This window comes from Candoia aspera, chromosome 7 (genome assembly GCF_035149785.1).
Source record: "Candoia aspera isolate rCanAsp1 chromosome 7, rCanAsp1.hap2, whole genome shotgun sequence".
NCBI classification, from domain to species: domain Eukaryota; kingdom Metazoa; phylum Chordata; class Lepidosauria; order Squamata; family Boidae; genus Candoia; species Candoia aspera.
Genome location: NC_086159.1, coordinates 59,816,478 through 59,841,270, shown reverse-complemented (window position 1 = coordinate 59,841,270; position 24,793 = coordinate 59,816,478). Strand labels below are relative to the sequence as shown.

The following is a 24,793-nucleotide window of genomic DNA, read 5'->3' as shown; positions in this document are numbered from 1 at the left end:
GTCATTATTGGTATCCTGGCAATATTTTTTTTCTAAAGAACTTTATTAGTTTTCAGAATATAATTAAAATACAAAATATAGAATGTAGAACAAGACTAAAGAAAAAAGAAAAAAAACTAAAAGTGTGGAACAGAGAGAGAGAACAGAAACAGAAAGTAACTTCCGACCTTCTCCAATACAGATATGAATACATTTACAAATATAATGTCTTACCCTTAGTTAAACCTTAGTAACATTATTATCTATCAAATCAAACCATTTAACCGTTAAAACCCAAAATCAAAACTTCATTTTTTCTGACACAAGCAAGTAGTCTAAAAGTGTAACAAGAACAGTATTTTCTCTTCTAAGCGGTGTTAATTTGGCCATTTGGGCCAGCTCCATCAGTTTGATAATCCAGTCCTCCACTGAAGGTATTTGTGGATCTTTCTATCTTTGCGCATATAAAATTCTTGCTGCTGTAATCATATATAGAAACAAAGTCCCATGTTGTTTCTCAAGCTGCTTCTCCATCAGACCCAAGAGGAACAGTTCCAGGTTTTTTTGTGTAAATCTGCTTTAAGGATCTTTTGAATATTGGCACATATTTGATCCCAAAATTTTTTAGCCTTCTCACAAGTCCACCAAAGATGATAAAAAGTTCCTTCACCAAGAGAACATTTCCAACAGACATTCATTACTCCATTATACATTTTTGACAACTAATCAGGAGTTAAATACCAATGATACATCATTTTATAAAAATTCTCTTTTAAGTTATAATTCAAAGTAAATTTCAAACCTTTGTTCCACATGTTCTCCCATTGCTCCAACATAATATTGTATCCAAATTCATAGCCCATTTAATTATACATTCTTTAACTTGTTCATCTTCTAAATTCATCTGTAACAACATTGTATACATCTTTGTAATAACATGCTCATCATTTATACAGAGTTCCATTTCAACTTGAGTTGTTTCATTAACAAATCTGAAATTATTTTTATCCACTTTAAAATGTTCTAACAATTGTAGATATGTAAACCAATGACGTGTAAAATCTTCCAACTATTAACAGTTCCCTTGTTTTAAGCTTTGGTTCACCCTCTTCAAATTTTAACAAATCTTTATAATTTAACCAACTTATTCCCCCCACATTTTCTCTTCTAACAAATGCTTCATGAGGTGACAACCACAATGGTACATTAGGAGACAGTCTTGCTTTATATTTGTTCCAAACTCTCATTATGGCACTCCTAACAAAATGGTTTTTAAAATCTTTATTAACTTTAATTTTATCATACCACAAACAGGCGTGCCACCAAAATCTCAATTCATGTCCTTCAAGTTGCAGTAACTTCCTGTTCTTCAAAGTTATCCATTCCTTCATCCAAAGGAAAGAACAGGCATCAAAATACAATTTTAAATAGGTAAACCCAAACCTCCTCATTCTTTGGCATCTTGTCACAATTTATATTTAATGCTTGGTTTCTTGCCTTTCCAAATGAACTTAGAGATATCCTTCTGCCATTGTTTAAATGGTAAATCTGTTGACAAAATCAGTATAGTGTGAAAAAGAAATGACATCCTAGGCAAAACATTCATCTTAATCATAGATATTCTCCCTATAAGAGACAATTGTAATTTTTCCCATCTTAGCAGATCTTTATTCACGTCATTCCAAATTTTAATTATTCTGAAACAACATACTGTTCTTGGTTGATAAAATCACCCCCAAATATCTAACCTTTTTTTCAATCTTAAAACCAGTCTCACCCATCAACAATTCTTGATTTGACAAAGTCATATTTTTGGTCAGCATCTTTGTTTTTTGTTTATTTACTTTAAGTCCTGCCAAAGACCCAAATTCTCCCAAAGTCTTCACCGGATGCTCCACAATATCCAGAGGGTCTTGCTGTATCAAAACTAAATCATCGGCAAAAGCCCTCAGTTTAAAGACCTCTTTTTAAATCTTTAATCCCTTTATTTGTTCGTCTCTTCTAATATCTCTATTAAAAACTTCCAACACCAAAATAAAGAGCAAAGGCAACAAAGGACATCCTTGTCTTGTCCCTCTTTGTATATGACGTGGTTCAGTTAACTCATAATTCACAATGATGCTTGCCTTTTGAGGTGTATAAATTGACTTAATTCCTGAATAAAATACTCTCCAAAGTCCATATTTTCCAAGACTTTAAACATAAAACTCCAGTTCAAACTGTCAAAAGCTTCCTCTGCATCTAGGAAAATAAGAGCCACTTGACACTCATTATGAAATTGCAAGTATTCTATAATGCCCAAAACAATTCTTACATTATCTTTTAGCTGCCTTTTGATCATGGTGAATAAATTCCTGTAGAATTTTCTTCATTCTTTCAGCTAATATTGAGGCAAATATTTTATAGTCATTTTTCAGCCATAAAATTGGTCTGTGATTCTTAATTACAAGGGACGTGGTGGCGCTGCAGGTTAAACCGCTGAGCTGCTGAGCTTGCTGATCAGAAGGTCAGCAGTTCGAATCCGCGTGACGGGGTGAGCTCCTGTTGCTAGTCCCAGCTCCTGCCAACCTAGCAGTTCGAAAACATGCAAATGTGAGTAGATTAATAGGTACCGCTTCGGCGGGCAGGTAACGGCGTTCCGTGTAGTCAGGCCGGCCACATGACCACGGAAGTGTCTATGGACAAACGCCGGCTCTTCGGCCTTGAAACGGAGATGAGCACCGCCCCCTAGAGTCGGACACGACTGGACTTAATGTCAAGGGAAACCTTTACCTTTACCTAATTCTTAATTAAAGAAGGGTCTTGTCCTTCCTTTGGTAAAAGTGCAGTGTTAGATTCTTTCCATGAATCTGGCATTGCGGAACCTAACAAAATAGATTTCATCAGTCTTTTAAAAGGTTGAGAATCTGATCTTCAGAACATCAATAATATCATGCAGGTAAACCATTGGGACCTGGTGCTGGTACCCTGGCATATTTTCAGTTGTATAACTCTAGATGATCTTTTCCAGTTGTGATAAGGAAAAGAGAGATGCCATTATAGCATGTCACAAAACAGCTGCTATCAAGTATTAATAAAGGATGCCTATTAACATATTTTGGAATCATCTTGCCAAGTCCTAACAGGAAAACCAACATAGAGTACTGCCAAATTCCTGTTTCTGTGTGTATAAAGATACAATATAAATCTGATTACTCTCAGGCTAATTATTAAAAACATAAATAGGATGTCCACTATGTTGGCAATTTTTCTACCAGACCAAGGTCAGAAGCCAACTGGAGTGAACTTAAACAATTACATTCATCCATTATAGTCTAGAAATAAATCACCATTCTCTCAGTGACCTTTGTCCAAGAATTGTAGATCAGAAATATGGCAGTAATTTGCCTTCAGATTTGTTGATGCATTAAAGTTTACTGAAATGTTCTGCCTGAAATATTTTGCTATTTAGTAAACTTTCTTTGACAGGAAATAAAATCTTTTAATCTCTCTCTCTCTCTCTTTCTCTCTCACACTGAAACAAAATATTTGCAAAAGCTATGCTTTTATGTTGGTTTGTTATTTTGTCTTCCAGTACATCCAGTTCAGCAGTGCCTAACAAAAATGTTTGGGTCATATCAAGCAATTAAATTCCTGAAAGGAATTGCCTTCAAAGGTAGAATATTTTCAGGACAATAATTGCATTGTCTCTCTGTGCTTGGGAATGATAGTAGAGCCCTTCCTTTCCACATGTCTCCCCGCCCCCACAAATTTATTAGGGCAATTTGGCCATTTTTTTTTTCCTTGAAGTCCCTGTTCACAGCTATATGAGAGCTCTCCTTCAAATTGTCATTTCTCCCTCAGATCTGAAGATGTGATATTCACTATGTGTGTGAGATCATTGACCTATGATCTGGGAAGGACTGGTAGAGATGACTGTGGAATGTGATGGCAGTCCATCTGGCCATTGGGCTTAATTCCATAAATCTAATTATTGAAAAGAACTTCTGTACTTGAAACTAGATTAAGACATGGCAAATTAAGTCTAATTGGATAGAAGGGGCCATTAGGACAGCAAAAGATATGCTTTGCTTTGCAGTGAAGTTGATGAATTTGTAGCACACTCTTGAAGAGTGAATATGTAGAAAAGTGTAACATGCAAGAGAAGATATACGTTGCGTTGGAAAACAGGAGTATTCTCAATAGTGGGGTCCAATTCTTTTTTACATGACACTTACTTCCATTATGTTCAGTGTAAGAGCCACCTTGTATTATGAGATACTCTTATGTAGGTATCCAGCAATTAACTATGTCAGACAGAAATCACACATTCGTGATATGCTGTCCTTCAAACAAAAGTTACAGATGGTGTAAGTTGTCCTTTTTAATCTATAAATGCTTATCTTCCCATAAGCCTCACAAAAAGATCTATAAACCTAAGTGCATCTGTGCATTTGCCAGCTGGATTAGTCATGTTTGCTGCAAAAGTAGTTTATGTGCCTCACTATGTATTTGGTATTTGTGAATTAAATATGTTTGATGTTTTTGCTTTTTGAGGAAGAGGACAGAGAATTAAGAGGAAAAGGTAGCTTCTGTATAGTTTTGTGTCGTGGACAAGTTATCTCTGTAAGAGCAAGGACAACAATTGAAATAGAATAGAATTCTAAGAAATAGATTTTCTTCTTCAGAAGTACAAATGTCTGATGGAATCACAACTGCCTTTTGAGATTTATGAATTTTATGCTGAGTTTTCTGAGTTATTTTTTATATTTATTTCACAAAGTGACCATCCAGTGAAGTAGTTTGACCATTGCATTAATGCTGCCAGCCCTGTAAAACCTTTTTGAAATAGTTCATATTGATGAAATACAGAAGTATACCAAAAAAAAAAACCTGTTCATTTGCTTTTCATTTATAGATGACTTGCCATGGCTTGAATGCTTCATCAAGTCTTACTATGTCAGAGATGGAACAGAAAAACTACTTTGCTATCAAATTTTTGATACTACAGTTGCTGAAGATGTCTGATATCTAACTGCTGAGAAGATTCAAAGGTTACAATTTTTTAAAACTTTCATTTGAATAAATAAGCAGCAGATGGTTTTCTTAGTAATGTATTTTTCTACTAGTTCTGCCATGCACATATATAAGGAACGTATCCCAGAATATTATACCATTTAAATATGGTATGTTCTGTTTTTTCTATATAGAAAATCCATCCCTGCTCATTGAAACTTCTTTGCATTTCTTCAGGATAACTTTTTTATTTTAAATCCATTCAATCATGTCCAATTCTCAGAGACTGCCTGGACAAGTCCCTGCAGTTTTCTTGGCAAGGTTTTTCAGAAGTGGTTTGCCATTGCCTCCTTCCTAGGGCTGAGAGAAAGTGACTGGCCCAAGGACACCCAGCTGGCTATGTGCCTAAAACAGAACTCATGGTCTCCCAGTTTCTAGCCTGGTATCTTAACCACTTCACCAAACTGGCTCTCCCAGGATAATTTAATGAGCATTAAATTACTAAACTACTAGTGTATCCAAAGTTCTTAATGTATAACCACACAAAATGACACTAATAAAGAGAGTATGACTAATGTTTCAGAGCTGAAACCCTTTAAACAACAGTCATCTAACTTTTTTCTTGTGCATGAAGTAAGCACAACATATGCTTAATTATGCTATATGGGACTGGAAACTCCATTGTTAAGAGACATTGTTGTAAGTCCAAGAACAATGTGACCATGCTCCTTAGCAATGACAGTTCCAGCAGTCCCAGTTGCCATCATTAAGCGAGGAACTCACATGACTGTGACTTGCATCTTCCTGCCAGCTTCCCTATTGATTTTGCTTGTCGGAAGCCAGTGTGGAAGGTCACAAATCATAATCATGTGACCGTGGGGATGCTGCAACAGCAGCAAGGACGAGGACCAGTGATGACTACCACTCATTCAGTGCCATCAAAAGTTCAAATGGTCACTGAATGAGTAGTCATTAAACCAGGACCACCTGTATTTGGTTCATAAACCAGCTGATTCTGAGCCTAGCTTAACTGCTGTCATCTCAGAGGACTTTGATATAAGAAGGGCAAGAACTATGAAGTATAAATTGAAGTTCATTGAAGCAGACCTATTCTTAAAAGAGGTATAGCTTTTCTACCCCAAGGAGTTGCATCCTTGGGTTCTGCATCAGTGCTAGTAACTTACATGGCTTCCATATAATCGGTTGAGTTATTACAGTGCAGTAGCTCCATTTACAAATTAGTTTGCAGTGCGCACAATACAGTTAGCTTTATATTTGTCCTAACAGTCAGAAGTCACGCTGAGACGAGGAGTAGATCTCTAGAGTTTATTACTGCAACATAAAACAGAATCCTAACAAACTGAAGAAGCGTGGGAAAACCCAGACAGATAAACCCCAAAAGTTAAGGTGGGTCTGATCTGTGTCTCTTTGAACGCTTAATTCCTCAGTACTACGCATGCGTTTTCTCCCCTAGATAGAGGCCCCCTCCTGCTTGCCATCAGTACTCATGACAGTATTTTATGTTTCCATAGCAATGAAATAATCTCTTTTATGTAAAGGAAAAAAAAATCAGGAGCTAAACCTATAATGTCCACTCCACTAGAATGCTCCTGATTGTGCATATAAAACACATGCATTAAAGTAATAGTATTTGAATCAAATATGTCAAATGGGCATATATTAGGGGATGATTAAATTATGAAAGAATTTAATACTAAATCCTTTCATTAAGTGATGCATGTGGTTGTGTTTTAATGCATTTCCTAAGAGCTCAGGTTGCATGTAATTTAAGCAGCTAAATTTGGTCTTGGGTTACATTCCTGCTAATCCACTTTCCTCTTTTGTATAATCTGGTTTTGATACTAGTTTCAGATACAAAGATTTTCAGGCCAGTAGGCAACTGTACTAACTGATTCTCAAGAGTGAAACAATTTACTAATGGTTGGCTTTGTATATACACTGACTTGTGTATTTATATATTAAAAAATCATTAAAAGCATGGAATAAATATAAATATAGTATATAAATATAAGTATAGCCTCTTATAATTATCAGTGGACCGCCTTCTGGTATTTTACATTATTCTGATCTATAGATGCTTTTCACTGTAAACCCAGTGGATGTGCTTTGTCATTTATGAGGGCAAATTGTCATCAGAATCTATCAATTCAACTGTGGAGCAAATGTAACTATTTTCTGAAATTGATTGGGTCATTGTCTTGCAAGGAGCAGATTACTGTGACAGTAATTTGGAAGCCTGTTGTTTTTAGCTACATGATTTTAAAGCATACTGAGTTCATTGAAATATTAAAATAGTGAGTTTAATATTCGATCAAGTCTTGGTTACAATACAGCACTGTTACAGCCAGACATTCCCACCGATTGCCTTGCATTACCTGTTGACCACTCCTAATGTTCCTAAATAAAGTCATGTTCACCATTCTCGTAAGTTGAAGGAAATGTTGTTGGCACTGTTTTATAGGAACTCCATGAAGGGGTTAGAATTTCAGTGTAAACAACAGGCTTCCTGCTGTATGATAAGGTGTGTAGTAGGGTACATGTATGACTGCAATGCAAAAGTAAGAGTTATTGGGATAGCTAGGATTGTATATTCAATAAATGTTTAAAATATTTTTTATTTATTTAGTATATTTGTGATCTAATTTTTTTACCACGTATTTGTAATTTCTTGGCCACTGAGGAGACATTTTGAAAATGATAGACAACTTTTCTTTCAGGCCACTGATTAGTCATTAGGGCAGTGTTTCTCAGCCTTGGCAACTTGAAGATGTGTGGACTTCAACTTCCAGAATTCCCCAGCCAGCAAGGTTGGCTGGGGAGTTCTGGGAGTTGAAGTCCACACATCTTCAAGATGCCAAGGTTGAGAAGCACTGCATTAGGAGATTTGGGGCTGTGCAATAAGTTGGATTCAGAGGCCAGGAGGGGCTTCAGAACAACTGGTGGGCTTTCGCAGAGCATTTGTTTTCCACTGAAGCCTCAGTCAGTATTTCAAGAAACCTTCACTACTTTTTTCCCCAATTTCATTAATATGATTGTGCTCATGCTTATGAATAATATTTGAATATAAATTTGTAAGTGATCAGGGAGATTTAGCATACAGTATATATACATTAAGGAGAAATATCTTACAATGCAAGTCTTTTGAAAGATGCAGGGTACTAAAACAATTGAAACCTGAAATATCAATATAGTATTCAACAAAATGTACTATTCTGTTGGGACAAGTTTGTTTATAAAGTCCTGACAAATTACATTAACAATTTATAGACAATTTATTTTTTTAATGTAATAAAGATTTGACAATACACTGACCAAATATTAAATATGAAAAGAAAAGAAAAAAAGAAGCACAATTTGGAAGCAAATATAAGTGTAGCTAATATATTAAAATAGAGATACGATGTTTTAAACATTCACATTCAGTATTTATACCACAAAAGATATTTGTATAATACTGTCAACCCTAATTGGTAGACCAGACCAAAAGATCAATTGCACAGGTAAACTAGAATTACCCTTACTGAGATAGGCTCTAATAACAGAATTTTGAAAGTCTGAATGTGCTGTACTTCCCCTCCTTCTTATACTCCAGTGAATCAGGGAGATGTTTGCCTGAGTCACTTCCAAATATTATTTCCGGGGACCTAAGGAATGTTTCAGCCCCCTTTCATATTTCTGTCAAGGTCACCTCCCTCACTCTCTACAAGTACAGTCCTTCATTAAAGGATTCATCAACACTTTTGGTAGTTATGATAATTTTTCAGTATTTCCCTTATCTGTCAGCTAATAGATATTGAATATACAATTAATTTGGGTGGCCTAGATTTTTTTTTAAATAAAGGCTAGATTAACCACAGACAAGATTCATAATACAATTTTCAGCATAACAGAACATCTACAATTGACTCAATCTCACCTAATTTGCATAATCTTTGGGGAGTTGGGATGTTACATTGTCAATCTTCCAGAAGACTGACATGGGGAAAGCATTCAAGAAGCTGTAGAAAATGCTCATTGGTACTTGGGATAGATATTTCTGGTATTCTCTAAGAGGTCAATAAACCTTTGAGATTCATCTTAAATTCTTCTTAGACTATGTCCCAAATCCACTGCTTTGTAACATCTTTAGCCTTTTCTCATTCTACGATTGATAGATGTTCAGAAAGAGAGAATAAGGGAGCAGTTTACTTATAAAGTTCTACCACTTTGACCTATAACTCTCAAGAAGAGCATATTGCAGTAATCCTACCCTGAAGTTAATAATGCATGTATCACCTGGTTATTTTCCCCTCAAGGACTGGACAGAATTGATATATCAGCTCTAAACATCTCCTATCTTGCTATCACTGTAATGTGCTTTCCTATATCAGTACTGGATCTAGGAGAACCCCCAAGCTGCAAACTTGATCCTTAAGGAGTGCGACCCCACTCTGACCAGGTGTATCTGCCATTTCCTGAAATCCAACTGTTCAAATCAGCAGCATCTCCATCTAATACTGGTTTAACTTCCATTTGTTATACCTCAGTTAGTCTTTTACAGCCCAGAGACTGGCTTACTTAAGTTTGAGGCTTTCAGGACAGAATTTTTGAGCTCAGTCCATATAGTTTGACTCCTTAGATGCTGTATATTATGAATACGTCCAACAGATCTAAACAATATTTTAATGAGCTTTGAAGCATTTTACTGAAAGCTTAAGGCCATATTATTCCTTTAAATAATTGTACATCATTTCACCTAACTGGGGCTATATCCCTAGTATTTGGAATCTTAAGAACTGTTTTGGAACAGAGAAAGTTGGCTAAAAGAATTATCATTCAACGCTGGAAAAAGAAATCCTGGGTTTGTATCAATAGATTGTTGTCTATCAATATTTGAATTAGGCTTTTGGTTTTGGGGAAATTGGACTGGGAGAAGGGGCAAAAAAGCTTTTGAAGTTCTGCTTAGAACTCGGTTTTCCAATCTTCCATTTTCTGAAAAAATGATTAAGTTTGAGTTTACATTATTTCATTAATACTCTTACATGTATTTATATTTTCATTGTGTTAGTTTAGCACAGTGAAATTATTTAAAAACAAAACACAACTGTACCAGATGCATACTTGTCTGGATGGCCACTATTAGAAGCAAAATACCACCAGAATTTTTTTTTTTTTTGGGTGCCTTTGAGTCAGTCTTGACTCCTGGCAACTGCCTGGGCTAGCCCCTGCAGTTTTCTTGACAAGATTTCAGAAGTGGTTTGCCATTGCCTACTTCCTGGGGCTGAGAGAGAGTGACTGGCCCAAGTGACCACCATGCATTTGTTGGCAAGACCATGTCTCCAATCTGGAGGTCTTGGATTGCACAAAGTCCACCAGCACTGAGTCCCTGATTATCAGAGCCCAGAGCCCAGATGTGGGCGGGATACATCATCAGAATGGATGACCACTGTGTGCCTCATCAGTTGCTCTAGAGTGTACTGGAGTCTGGGAAGAGACCTTTGCAAGCACTATAAATACTCTGTGAAACAAACCATACATCACTCTGACATCCACCAAGGGAACTAGAACCTGCGGCTGCTGACAGAAGTTGCCGGCGAGCCCTGTGCTATGAAGCCTCCACCAGCTTTGAAGACAGATGCCACCAAAACCTGATAGAATACTGTGAGCAGTGTCACAGAATAACACCCACAGTTATTACAATGGACTTCCAGTGCCCCCATTGTGCTAGAATCTGTACTTCTAGACTGGGACTGCAAAGCCACCTCCTGCACAATAGCGTGTGATCACACAAAAACAAGTACCCTAGAGTCCTGTTTTTCAGATTTTAGTTTTAAGCTAACAATTTGATTCTAAACTTGGAGTTTTAAGGACTCTGAGCAAAGAAAAGCTCCTAAAACTCTTCAGATAAAACTTTCAACTTTACCTATCTTCCTCAAAGTTGCCTCCAAGCAGTTCTGCCCTCAAAGGACTTGACAAAAAGTCCTACTTCTAATACATGCACTCCAGTTGAGCTCTATGGTGCAAAAGTAGATTCAGTTGAATACAATGGAAGGGTTCCCAACATTCAGTAGAATGGCTGGTAGTCCTTTGGGTTCAAAGAAGACACTCTATTGTGCAGGAGGTGGCTTTGCAGTCCCAGTCTGGAAGTACAGATTCTAGCACAATGGGGGTCAAAAGGTTGAGAAATGCTGAGTCAGATACTGTAATGGTCTGTGAGAACATCCTTGAGAAACAGGAGGAGGAATTGCTGAAGCCAGGGCAACGGTCAAATAAGAGGCATCTTGGTCCACAGAAGGACAAGGGGTATGGGAAGCATCTCAGAAGGGACCCTCCCTAGTTCTCTGGATTGTAAAGGCAAGGGAGGGGAGAAGCACTTTCAGACTTGCAAGATTCTGTTGTTATAACCGTACAATAATGGTAGTGTTAGTACTCATGGTTTTGGTTTCTTGTCTGGACTACCTCAAAGGGCTGACATCTTTTTCAAATTTGATTTACAAGTTAGGGTTGACAAAACACCTAAATACACTAAAAACCTATATGATTAACAAAGCAATCTTTAAACTTAAAACAGAAGAAACCAAAGGAAATAAAATTAGGAAAAAAAGCAAACAAACCAAGAGATATATATTATATTTATATTTATATTTATATTTATATTTATATTTATATATATATATATATATATATATATATATATTATACTAATCAGTAGTCCCTGATTTACTAATAAATATAAAATATTATTGTAAAATAACATCTGTGCCCTCGTAATGCATATTGCTTTGTCCTTTGATTAGTGGAGAATATTGCCTTTTTCAAAATAGATATACCACACATACTGAGCTTCGAGCCCTGCATTGGCTGCAAACAGATCCATGGGTCCAATTTAAAATGCTGTTTTTAACTATAAAGCCTTACATGGTTTGGCACTGAAGTACTTCCAGGACCATCTTCTCCAACCAGAATCAATCAGTCTGATTCATGGGTTCTGAGAAAAGCCAATGATGATTCACTTTACCATGAAGTTGAGGGGAGGGAAGTGAAGCCAGGAAGGAGTGTTTTTCTGGTATGGCCCCCATGCTATGGAATAGCCTTCTGCTAGAGGTGAAACATAGATTACTTCCCAGAAGTTGTCCAATAGGAGTTCTTCTGGAGAGTTTTTATGGTTTAAATAGCTGATGCTATCATGTGGATTGTTGTTTATTCGTTCAGTCGCTTCCGACTCTTCGTGACTTCATGGACCAGCCCACGCCAGAGCTTCCTGTCAGTCGTCAACACCCCCAGCTCCCCCAGGGACGAGTCCGTCACCTCTAGAATATCATCCATCCATCTTGCCCTTGGTCGGCCCCTCTTCCTTTTGCCTTCCACTCTCTCTAGCATCAGCATCTTCTCCAGGGTGTCCTGTCTTCTCATTATGTGGCCAAAGTATTTCAGTTTTGCCTTTAATATCATTCCTTCAAGTGAGCAGTCTGGCTTTATTTCCTGGAGGATGGACTGGTTTGATCTTCTTGCAGTCCAAGGCACTCTCAGAATTTTCCTCCAACACCACAATTCCAAAGCATCTATCTTCCTTCTCTCAGCCTTCCTTATGGTCCAGCTCTCGCAGCCATATGTTACTACGGGGAACACCATTGCTTTAACTATGTGGACCTTTGTTGTGAGTGTGATGTCTCTGCTCTTAACTATTTTATCGAGATTTGTCATTGCTCTTCTCCCAAGGATTAAGCGTCTTCTGATTTCCTGACTGCAGTCAGCATCTGCAGTAATCTTCGCACCTAGAAATACAAAGTCTTTCACTGCTTCTACATTTTCTCTCTCTATTTGCCAGTTATCAATCAGGTTGGTTGCCATAATCTTGGTTTATTTGAGGTTTAGCTGCAGGCTAGCTTTTGCACTTATGTGGATTACTTATGCTTATACTGTATGTTGTTCCAGTTGTTTTAGTGGTAATGTTGATTTTGATTTTGCTAATTAACTTTTTGTACTGTGGAAGTTTTATTATATAAGTTGTTCTGGGCTGTGTGTATATGTAATAAAAACCCTCTTCCTCCCTCCCTAGCCCTATTGCTGCCTATCTCTGTGCTTTCCCCAACTGGGAAAATCAGTGTTTTCCAACCTTGGCAACTTTAAGTTGTGTGGACTTCAACTCCCAGAATTCCCCAGCCAGCATGCCATTCCACAGTAGTGGAAACGATGGCAAGATTATTTATTTATTTATTCATTCATTCATTCATTCAATTACTATGGAATTCTTCAAATTCTATAGAATTTATTTCTATTTCTGATGGTGTTTTGTCTTCGAGCTCCAAAAATCTAGAAACTGGAAGTACACCACAAATAAAATTAATTCTATAAAGCTAAAGTCAGCTGCCTTTTTATTATTTTTCATTCACATTTTCCCCTCAGCCTGAAGCAAAGGTCTAACTTCCAGTTGCCACCACCCTCACTGCAACAGAATGTTTGAGGCCTCATGTCAGACCCACAAAATTCCAAAGAAATGGAGGTAGCAAGTGGTTGCAAATTGTGGATTGTTATGCCACACCCAGACATAGACCCCAACAAGAGTAAAAAGGAAATACATAGATTTCGGCTATGTTAAAGTACAGCTATGTCCCCCACAACTTGCATTGTGGCTTCCCAAACTCTAAATGTTCTCATGAGATTCAAAATGTGGAGATTCAAATCACCACAAAACTCGTACAGTATTAGAGGCAAAGAATCACTGAATCTCACATGGCTTTCCTCGAGTATTTTACAGCTTTTGTGAGAATGCAAAGCTCCTACAATCCAATGGACCATATTGCAGTGATGTCATAATAAACCACTTATTAAAGTAAAACTGAAATGATTGATTTCCTAAATGGACAAGATTCTTCAATTTATGCCACTTCAGTGATTTAAATAAATACTTCTGCTCAAAATTCTGTTTTTCCTCTAATTATCACGAAGTGAGTAATTCTCTGAAAGTTATGTCATGTGCCCAGCCTTGTTATGAAACAACTAGGAACTGCCTTACTATCTACTTCCTCACAGCTACTGTGCTCAAATGACTATTTCAGCAAACCAAAATCTAATTCTGTAAATTTTTTCAGATCATTACTTACAAATTTCCGATAAATTAAATCGCCCGAGTAAAGAAAAAATATCCTTCCCTCCCTTGCAGGTCTAATTTCCTAGACATATCTGTATTTTTATCTGTGTTTGTCTGCAGTGCTGAAAATTGCCCATGCTTTCTTAATGAATAATGCAAGCTTTTCACCAGCTATAGAACACAGACAATTTTAGCAATTTTCACCAGACGTGTGTAGTATATCTATTTTGAGATAGATGTTGATAGACGTAGATGAATACATAGATACAGAGGAAGATACAGATAAAGAGCATCTAGTCATAAGTTGTCCAAATTTTATAACATTTAACTCTTTGAGCAAACTTGGAACTGAGAAATCAGTTCCATTTGCATGTTGAAGCTCATAAAACTGAATGAAAAATGTACTATTAAACTGCAAATTAGGGAGAAGTGAGTAGGAAAATGTAATTTCAGTTAAATATTAAGATCATGTTTTCCTTCCTTCCTCCCTAGAGGCAGTTCTTTCATATTGTTTTGTAAATAGTTCTTCTTTGTGTGTTATTTTGGGGAAATGATCCCATTTCCAGCCAGTAGTCAATTTCTAGTTGAAACTAGCGGGTCCCAAGTATTATTTGTTTTGAGCTAGCACAATCCTGGAAAGAGAAGAATGGATTTTGAAAAGGATTTACAGGTTGCCATTTTGTTTTTCAGTCATGTGTTTGTTGGGGAGACAGAAACTGGTTGATGGCAAATGCTTGGATATGTGACTGATTAAAATATATAAGATACTTCCTTACAGTAAACTGGTGTGAAGTCAGAAAGTCAGTCTATCTTTCTATCTAACTCAGAGCAATTATTTCCTATTATATCTGAGCACCTGTCTTCAAAACCCTTGTTAAATCTCAGTTTAGTTTTCTACTGAGCATGGTGAACACTGATACATCACAACTGTTAGTGTTTCTAAACTAGAAATACTACTTCCTTTTTCTGTTCTTCCCAAGATGCCGTATATTATGTGCAAGCAAATATGATTTATTATCTTTGAGATTATGTTACAGACTGAAAATATTTACTGACTGAGAAAAGAGTGTTATGGCCTTGTGGAACAAGATACTTAGTCTTTCTCACTGTAAAATATTTATGTGTTGTTCTAGATTTTTAAAACAAATTAGTATTGCTCTAATTCATTGAATTTTATGAGAAATGTTTGATGCCGATATTTAGATTCTCCTACATTGCAATGTAGTCTTACAAAGAATTTTATTTAAATATGTAAGCAAGCCAATTTACTTTGCCCTATTGTGACAAGAGCTTATGTTCAGTCCACTGAAACAACGTAACTTTTTCTTTTCATAGCCTTGTATAACCTATTGGCCATGGCAAAATCATAGAATAATGCCAATTTCAACTTTATTTCATTCATAAAAATAAATCTGACAGCAAAAACATCCTGGCCCTTTAAAATGAAGGCTTTAGCGTCATAGTTTGCCCAAATTGCTTGCATAGAAGACATTATTATACATTGCAGAATCACAACCCTGCATACTAAGTATCTACAACAGGAAGGGTTGATGGCTTTTCTTAAAATTTGACTGGGCAGGCACCGAAAATGTTGAAAAAGCTTTTGTTGATGTTGCAAATCAATAATCCTGCTGGCAAAAAGAAGCAGGGAGCTACATTTGAGATTTTTAGAATGTTTGGTTCCCCAAGAGAGGCTTTATCACTTTATCTAGGAAATAAAGGTTATAGGAGCAAAGGAAGAAGAAGACTATAACTGAAGACATAGTGCATTTTGCCATAATTGTATTCTGTGGTTATTAACTGTAATTTATAAGACATGAAGAAGAATCTTCTGTTTCAGTTATATTGCCTAGAATTTGCTCCTAAAGCTATGAGGCTCATAGAATTCAGGAATTCCATAGCAAGCACATAAATGTTTCTGGTCAACAAGTTTTGTAATTAACTGATAAATGTTATGGGGTACTAATTTTCCAACCACACAATATGTTTGGCTTGGTCCTTCCCATATTTTAAGGTTAATGGGGTTGATTGTGTCAATGTTCAGTGAAGACAATACACAGTCCATTCTCATATAAGGATGTATTATATAAGGAAGATCCCATATTAATTCTTAGTGTGGTGACTATGAGTAGGGTGTCTTGGGTGTCAATAATCTAGTTACAGCATTCTCTCTAAAGATTGATTCTTCCCACCTTACTGTAAACTATCAACCATTATTACATCCCAGGGCCATGCATGTTAAACACTAGTAAAGGTAGCATGATAAGATAAAACAAAACATTAGATAACATCCGTGTCATCATCAATGTTAAATTGAGTTTTTTTAAAAAATATATTTGTGGTCAACTGCAGATAAACTGCTTAAGTATCCAACTGCCTTTCATGCAAAATCTATTTTAATCACTCTTTAAAAATTTATAAACAGCATATAATTCTACATCCCTTTTTTCATTTTAATGTTTCATCTACTGATAGGTTCATTTCGTTTGCAGTTTCTCAAAATGCAAATTATGTAAGGGTATGGGGGACTATGAGAGGCAGGTGGTCTGGGAAGAAGCAACACAGTCCAGATTGTGGGGGCAGGTGTGCGCATGGGAAAGAATAGGTTCAAAAAGTTGTGTTTCAGTTGGCTTGCTATAAGTCTTCCTGGGAAGAAGGAAGATGAAATCTGTGTGGATCTTTCTTCTTGAGTTTGCGAGCTATGTGAAGATTGACAAATGGCTGGATAAATACATTTTTTTCAAATGGTTGATTAAACAAATGTATTGGGTATTACAGGTAGTCCTCACTTAACAGTGGTAATCGGGACCAGAGTTTTCATCGCTAACTGGTCATAAAGTGTGATGTCACATGACTGCACCACTTAGCAATGGCAGTTCCAGCACTTCTGGTTGCCATTAAGCTAATTCTACAATGTCATTAAGCACAACGTCACACGGTTGCCATTTGCGACCTCCTGCCAGCTTCCCCATTGACTTTGCTTTCCATAACTATCTCCCTAATTATTTATTCGAGTATTTAATGGCAGGTTGGATTTTTTGTTTTAGTACCACTGCTGATCTGTCCTCCAGGAGACAGCAATGAATTAAACCGAATTGCTCTAATCTTCTCCATAAACTGAAAATGTGTTTTCTGGTAATATTGCTAATATCTCTAGAAGGACCCAGCAGGATTTGTATTATGATTTACCTTTCCCATACAAAGAGATGTTTCTGCAGCTACCAACCCCATGCTGACCCACATAATATATTTTTAAAAGTGCAAAATATCTCTCAATGGAAAAGTACGTACAACCTAAGTTAGACCAGGTTAATGTTCCTGCTAGCATATCTTTTGATGACTTTCCTAATATTATATATTAAAGGGGGACTATATGGAACCTGGAACAGCCTCATGTGGCTTAGAGTGGTAGGCAGCAGTATTGCAGCCAAAAACTCTCCCCACGACCCAAGTTCTATCCCAACGGAAGATGGATTCTCAGGTAGCCAGGTCGACTCAGCCTTCCATCCTTCCGAGGTCAATAAAATGAGTACCCAGCTTGCTGGGGAAGGTGACAATTGGGGAAGGCAATGGCAAAGCACCCCGCCATAGTCTACCAAGAAAACATCGTGAAAGCAGCAATGTCCCCCCAAAGGGTCAGACATGACTCAGTGCTTGCACAAGGGACCTTTCACCATATGGAATCTATTTAGAATCTTTGATTATGATTATCCCATGCTTTGCTATAATTATAGAACAGAGATGAACTACAGAAACTAAGGCATTTACAGGAACTGTATATTAAATGCTCAGGCCCATAGAGTGAAATGCTGGATGTCCCAGATGCCCTCTCTCTGAAGCCTTTGGGTCTTCACACCCTAGTTTTACTTCCCTCCTTTGGAGTAGCAGCTTAGTAGTTCCTCCTGCCACCACTATCTTTCAGAGAGATAAAGAACATGAGACTTAGCATAACACAGAAAACAGCAATTAAAAACCTCACACAAATTCCCACCTATACTTTTAACCCATTTCTACCATCCCAAAGCAAGTGATCCTTTCCTTCAGAGTTCCTGGCTTCTCCAGTTTCTTGAAAGTTCCAAATGTTCAACAGAGGCTGTGGGATGATGGAAGCACTTGAAATAACGTATCAGAATGTCAACATTTTTCAGGACCATTTGAAACAGAAAGAACTAATAGTATAATTAATTATGAAAATGTATATTTTTGTGTCATTATTTCACACCAGATCTACAGAATATACAGAATTACATGTTCTTCATGAAGCAGATGTGTGAGACACATACATTTAGAATTAATGATAGATTAATTACTCTACTTGGGATTATTGTTAAATCTGCTCTATCCCTTTTCCCCCATTGATAGGTTGTTTCTTGTTGCTTTAATTGTAGTTTTATTAATTGTGTCTTTTAGAATGCACACCGTTCATATTGGTATAAGAGAGAGGAGAGAGAATCTTTCTCAGGCTTTCAAGATTCTGTTATTATATCCTACATCAATAGTGTTGACCTTGTAGAGTCTGTTTCCTACCTAAAAGGGCCAACATCTTCAAGATCAGACATGTTGCACCTTCAACATAGAAAATGTGGTGACCAGAACTCCTTTTTGGTCCCCACTGTCCAAGCTCACTTTTACATTGGAAAAATATGAGATTGGGAAAAGCATTGTCAGCTAGGAGAGGGACTGTAGGTCTGTCTCATCCTAAAGCAGATAATTTCTTATAAATAGATGGAAGAAGGAAGGAAGGGATGAAAGGACTTTTTTCTACAGTTTGTTCTCCTAGTTTCTTAGTAGCAGTGTTTGGGAATGTTCACAAGATTCCTGTGAATCTTGCCTCTCCACTTTACCCATTGTTTTCCCCTTCTTCCCTCAACTTTGCCAAGTATAATCATTTTTTTTTAGTCCATCTACTTATGTTACATATTCAAAGTAGCTTTTATTTGGCCCAGGACTGATTGTCTTGTGGCCCATGGTACTTAGTAACCATCTTCGGTTCCATAACTCAAAGCTATCACTCTTTCTCAGCATCCAGCTTCAGCAGATGATGATGATGATGATGATTATTATTATTATTATTATAAAAAATTGGATCCTTATTGTCATTGAATTGGCCTTACCCTTCATAACATCTTCTAAGCTTGACATTATATTTTCCACTAAAATTAATCTCTACTTTTCCAAAACACAGTGCATCTTTATTCCTGGGCCCAAGAAAAAAACTACTACCTTCAGTTCTTTTCTATCAGCTATAAGTTCAGTAACTGTCCTAACAGTCAGGGATCACGCTGAGACGTGGCATAGGTCTCTAGTGTTTATTACTGCTACATAAGACAGAAAATCCTAACAAACTGAAGAAGTGTGGGAAAAACCCAGACAGATAAACCCCAAAAGTTAAGGCGGGTCTGATCTGTGTCTCTTTGAATGGCTGCTTAATTCCTCAGTACTACGCATGTGTTCCCCCCCCCCCCGGGTAGAGGCCCCCCTCCTGCTCGCCATCAGTACTCATGACAGTAACACATACAAATCAACATTTTTTAATCTTAATATTTAACATTAACATTCCTATTTTCACTTTCATAATGAGCTCTTCTAAGCTGCTTTAGTTCTGGCTAACAAAGTGATGTTCTTTTCCTGTCTCACATTTTTAACATTCGAACCTCTAACTTGATTCCAACAGTCATCTCTTCTAGTCTTGTCATTTGCTATTATAATTTAACAAATAAGAGGATAGTGGTAATGTCCTATCTCACTCTTATTTGGAACTCTTTTATTCCAACTTCAGTTCTTATTGTAGCTTTTCTTTCAGTATAAACAATCCTCAGAAGAAAGTGTTCTGGCAATTCTATTCACCTTAGTGTGTTTCACATTCCTGCAAGACACAAGTGATGAGTTGAAGAGGGATAGGGAAAATGCACATATACAATTTCTGATACTTTTTTTTTTCCATCTGGCAGAAGAGGATTTTTATTTTTTCTTTAAATATCAGGACAGAAAAATACCTAGCATGCAGGGGATAATCTTGATGGCAGATTAGGAGGAAAATAAAATGTTCAGTCCCCAACAAAAAGCTTTTCTGTAGGGATGGCTCTCAGAATGCCGACATACTTGCTGTTAGCAACCATGTTGTGATAATATTTGTGAGTACAAACATTTAGCCCATCTCTGGACTCTTAAATCATTTTTATTTACAATGTTTCTCATAGGTATTTTGGAAAATAATTGGCTTTCTGCCCAACTGTCAAAAACAACGAGGGATACAGTTCTGGAAAAGGTGTTCTGGGTGTATGGACTATGCCAGTCATTTTGAAAATGGACAAGAACGGTCTGTGGCAGCCATATTGTGTCGTATTCTCAGCGTTTCCAGATATGCTTAGAAAAGCTGGGACCCCTGCTGTACTAGATCCCTAATGCCCCGAACAGGTTAATAACCCAAGAACCAGTTCTGCTCCAGTAAACACACCGCTGGCTAAATGCAGGCTGGGGTGGGGATATCTTCCTGGTGGATGTGCCTCTCTACACATCCTTGCATGTTGCTCAGTTGTATACAGAGATACTGAACCATTTGCTGATTTTGAAGAGCTGAGGAGCAGGAAATGCTGTGAAGAAATCAGTGTGGTTTCTGAAGCGGTTCAGAGGTGTTCCTTCTTTAAGACCACGATCTGTTTTGATTGTCTTGGGAATTAATGGGGAAAGCTAGGAAGGCAGTGAAATTGCCTTTATTCATCCAGAGGGCAATGGAAGTATTAGCAGTCAGCAGCAGGGCTTTATCAAATATATATCATAGGAAACACATGTGATTGCTTTAAAATGGGTAACATTTCAGGAACATGAGAAAAGAACTGTGATTTTAATGGTGAAATCAAACTGCACATGAGAGACGTAAGCAGAAAAGGAATATCAGAACAAATATGAGTAAATGAGAATACTATATGAACAATTTTGAGAACATTTTTATGGTTGCAGTTCCAAGATAGACCTGTAAGAGAGGGAAAAAAAGGATGAAAGGAAGGGAAGAGAGAATGAAAACTCCACAGTAAAGTGAAAAAGACAGCTTTCAAAAGGCATCAGCTAAAACAGTGCTAAAATGTCACCTTGTAACAGATTAGTAACAGGCAGGAAATGAGAACAAAATATTCCATGTAGTCTGGGGGAAAAAAAATTGAAGACAGCTGGAGATGAATAATCTACATCTTGGAAACCTGCTACCAAATAGATTTGACATAAGATGAATTGACATGTGTGGAAACATGGTGTAATACCTAATCAAAAGACTTTAAATCGAAATGAGCCATATTTTCAATACCATGGTTACCATACTACCTGTAATCAGCCTTTCCAATCTGGTCCCAGGATGTGTAGCACTTCAGTTCTCATAATTCCCAGCCAGTATTATTTTTGGAGTGTTAGTTGGCCTGATTTCTTAGCTCTTTTTTCCTTTCTAGCTTTTGCGGTTCCAGAGATACTGGAAAAGATGTGGGCAGTATCTTGATCACTAGTTCAATAAATAAGTAGACCTGCTTTGGTTATTAAGCATTCTGAATTAAAAGCCATCCAAGAGGTCCAAATTATCCCTGCCTCTCCCCCCGCATCATTAAAATGTAGTGGGGGATATTTGTAAGGAATGTGAAAAGCTTCAATGTGCATGCAAATGCATTATCTTAGAGGTCCCTTGAGTAACAGGAAATGAGTTTTCCAGGGTTGGTTCTTGTATGGAAGAGCTGCAGAATATATCTAGATACCCTGGATGAGTGGATGGAAGTGAATAATGGGGATGGCATGTAAATATAATGGGTATGATAATTCAGCATTATCATATGCAACCCTTCCGATTGATTTAACAAATGCATTGGAAGGACCCATAAGCTGGACACCCCATTGTCTTGACTGATGTATAGTTTACCAATGAAATTAGTTTAAATTAATGCATTAAATCTATGTGATTTGGCAAATAAGGAAAATAATCTTCCTAAAGAACTTTCACCAATTGTGTTCCTACAGATAGTGCAAAATGTAAAGCAATTTATAAAGATTATCATTTTATGTCTTTGTTTTGTATAAGACCAAATTAGATTAGCTGGATAGGATTTGTGAGCTGGCATATAGCAACTTTATTTGTACTTCGAACCAGAGAAGAACTAAAGGAGAAATCCACACTATTTAAAATTTAAAACTGACATCAAATTATCAGCAGCAGAAATTGAGATTATTACTCATGAATGCCCACATCTGATGGGTTGACAACTACAGAGGAAAAATGAATACAATCAAGTGAGAAAGTAAGTGTCCAGAATTAAGTGTCTATTAAGAACATTTTTCTTGAGCTTTATATGCTTTCATTAATTCAAAGGTGGATGAATCTATTTTTCATAAGGATATTTCCCCTCATACCCTATCTCCTATGTTATCCGGTCTTAAATTAATTAAGTTTAGTGTTAAATCACTGATACTCTGAGTATCTGAGGAGACTCCTGCATGTGTTGGTACAGTAAGCCTTGAGTGTTGTAGGCATTTCCAGTTTGTGCACCAATCCTGTAACAGAAAAGGTCATGCTTGTTTGACTTCCCCTTTGGATGAAAGCAAGAAGATCTACTCTGTATCAATGGCAAATTCCTCAAATTAGATTAAAGAAACAAAAAATGACTTTATCAGAAAAATCTGAATTTTCAGTAGTAGCAGACAAGTGCCTTACAATAAATTCGTGCAATCTATATCTTTCTCACAGATCTTCTTTATGAAATACAGTATCTTTCATCCAATACAAAAGGGGATTTTAGGTTCAGATATGGTCATTGACCAAAAAAATAAGATCTCATTTCAGTCAAGCCGGATTCCTGGTGGTTTTGTGGACACATCCATGCAAGTTTTTTGGCATCAGTATAAATTGCCATTGTCTTTTTCAGGGATATTTTTGGATTTCTCAGTGTAGCCAACAAACCTGGTATTTCCTGGTAGTCTCCAGTCCAAGTACTATTCAAAACACAGAATCACAGAGATGGAAGGGACATTTCGGCCATCAATTCCAACTCCTTGTTCAGTGCAGGAAATCAGTTTCAATCTCCATCTGAACACATCTGGTGAAGAGGAGCTTATCACCTTTCTGGATAATTTGTTCCATTGTGAAACTGTTCTAATGGATAGGATTTTTTAAATAACTTTCAGATAAATATCTCAGACAATTTTTTGCCATACCATAGAGAAGCAACAAAAATTAAAGTTTTTTAGATTCTTGTATCAAGAATTTTCCTCTGAAAAAGATACTCCAAAACACTTGGAAGTTATTTTGTCAACCAACTTGTATTAAATTAAATTGTATGAATTAAATTTTGGACAATGCAAACAGCCATTTGTTCATCAGCCCTATCGAATGAATCACTCTAGAGGACTTGAGGCATGGTATTTCTATTCTGGCAATGAGGACAAATTCTGTAATAATTTGATGTATGCATTACGGGAAAATATGACAGGTGAGAGGTGTTAACAAGAAGGGTTCTGGTAAACAGCTAGCAAGATCTGCCTGTCAGAATTTGAAACCAAAGTACAAGGATTATATTAGATAAGAGTCCTTTCTCACCTTTATCTTCTTGCCAGTTCTATGGAAAATACTCTTTTTGCAGCTTGTTGCAGTTTATTCAAGTCTACTTTTGATGAAGAGCACCTGTGAAGACTAAAAAACTTTATAAGGTTTAGACTTTCAGTGTCAATTAAATACTAAATGTCTGTGTAGGTGTTGTATTGAACTCTAGGGGTTTATTTTCCCCATAGGTGGTATTAAGGTAATAGTAAAGCCTCCAGCATGTGTTATATGGGAAAGGAGATCAACAGGTTAGTGATTATCTTCTTTTCCAGCCCAGTTGCTCCATTCCTTTGTCCTAGTGGCCAAATCCTTCGTGACCATTGTCTCAAGCTGCTTTTGGTAAACACCAGGTTCGTTTATCACTGATGTTGAAATGAATGAGCAGGCAGACCTGGTATGATTTACTGGTACCTGATTGGTGCCACTGATCCTAAGAGACACCCTTCCTGTGACCAGAGACATCCTTTCTATGACATGATAGGGAAATGCTTGTATGTTGCTTATGTTGGGCTATAGGAACAAGCTAAAATCCTACTGAGGTACTGGTTACCCTCCTGACTGGCAGGGTCCCTTCTTGAGGTCCTAGATCTATTCTTTGGGATGCTGTTGGAGTACTCTTACCTTTTTGTGTTGGTTGACTTATTTCATGCACCAGGGGCTGATTCTGGGAAAGCTTGGGAGTTATATTGTCTCCAGTTATCTCTGGCCAACACATGCAGTTCTTACACTAGATCTTTGTCAGAGCAGATTAGGTGTGATCAGAATGTGGATCAGTTTGCAGAACAACAGTTTCCAGTAACTTACCCACTCAGAGTCTTGTCAGAGTCTTGACTGTTTATGGATAGAGTCTCATTTTATCAGGGATTCATTTTGGCCTGTGGACTGATGATAGTAGACAGGGAGCTTTCCAGCATGATCTTTTCACCTATGGGCTTAATCCTTGCCCCTCCTAGCTGGATCTTAAGAGTTGATCAATGCCTCCTTGCTGTAAGGTATTACTGGTAGCCTTCATAGAGATGGTAGTATGTCTCCTTCCTAAAAGGCCCTCCACGAATCAAGTATAACCTAGTCTCAATCTTACTTTATGTTGAGAAAGTAGTAGGGAACCAACTGCAAAGTGCACTTGAGGAAGCAGATTATCTGGACTCTTTTCAGTC

The 24,793-nt window shown here is 37.1% G+C and overlaps 1 protein-coding gene across 2 annotated transcripts in view; it reads left to right on the top strand.

Moving 5' to 3' along the window:
* The window catches only part of POT1 (protection of telomeres 1), a 107,785-nt gene that overhangs the window by 64,691 nt on the left and 18,301 nt on the right, over positions 1–24,793 (top strand). The window contains exon 19 of one of the 2 annotated variants that reach the window (XM_063309574.1): positions 4,877–5,012. In XM_063309574.1, coding sequence (XP_063165644.1) covers positions 4,877–4,986 — 110 coding nt within the window. In that variant the 3' untranslated portion in view covers positions 4,987–5,012. Of the gene's footprint in view, positions 1–4,876; positions 6,993–24,793 lie in introns of those variants that run through there. The other variant, XM_063309573.1, reaches the window with a different exon arrangement.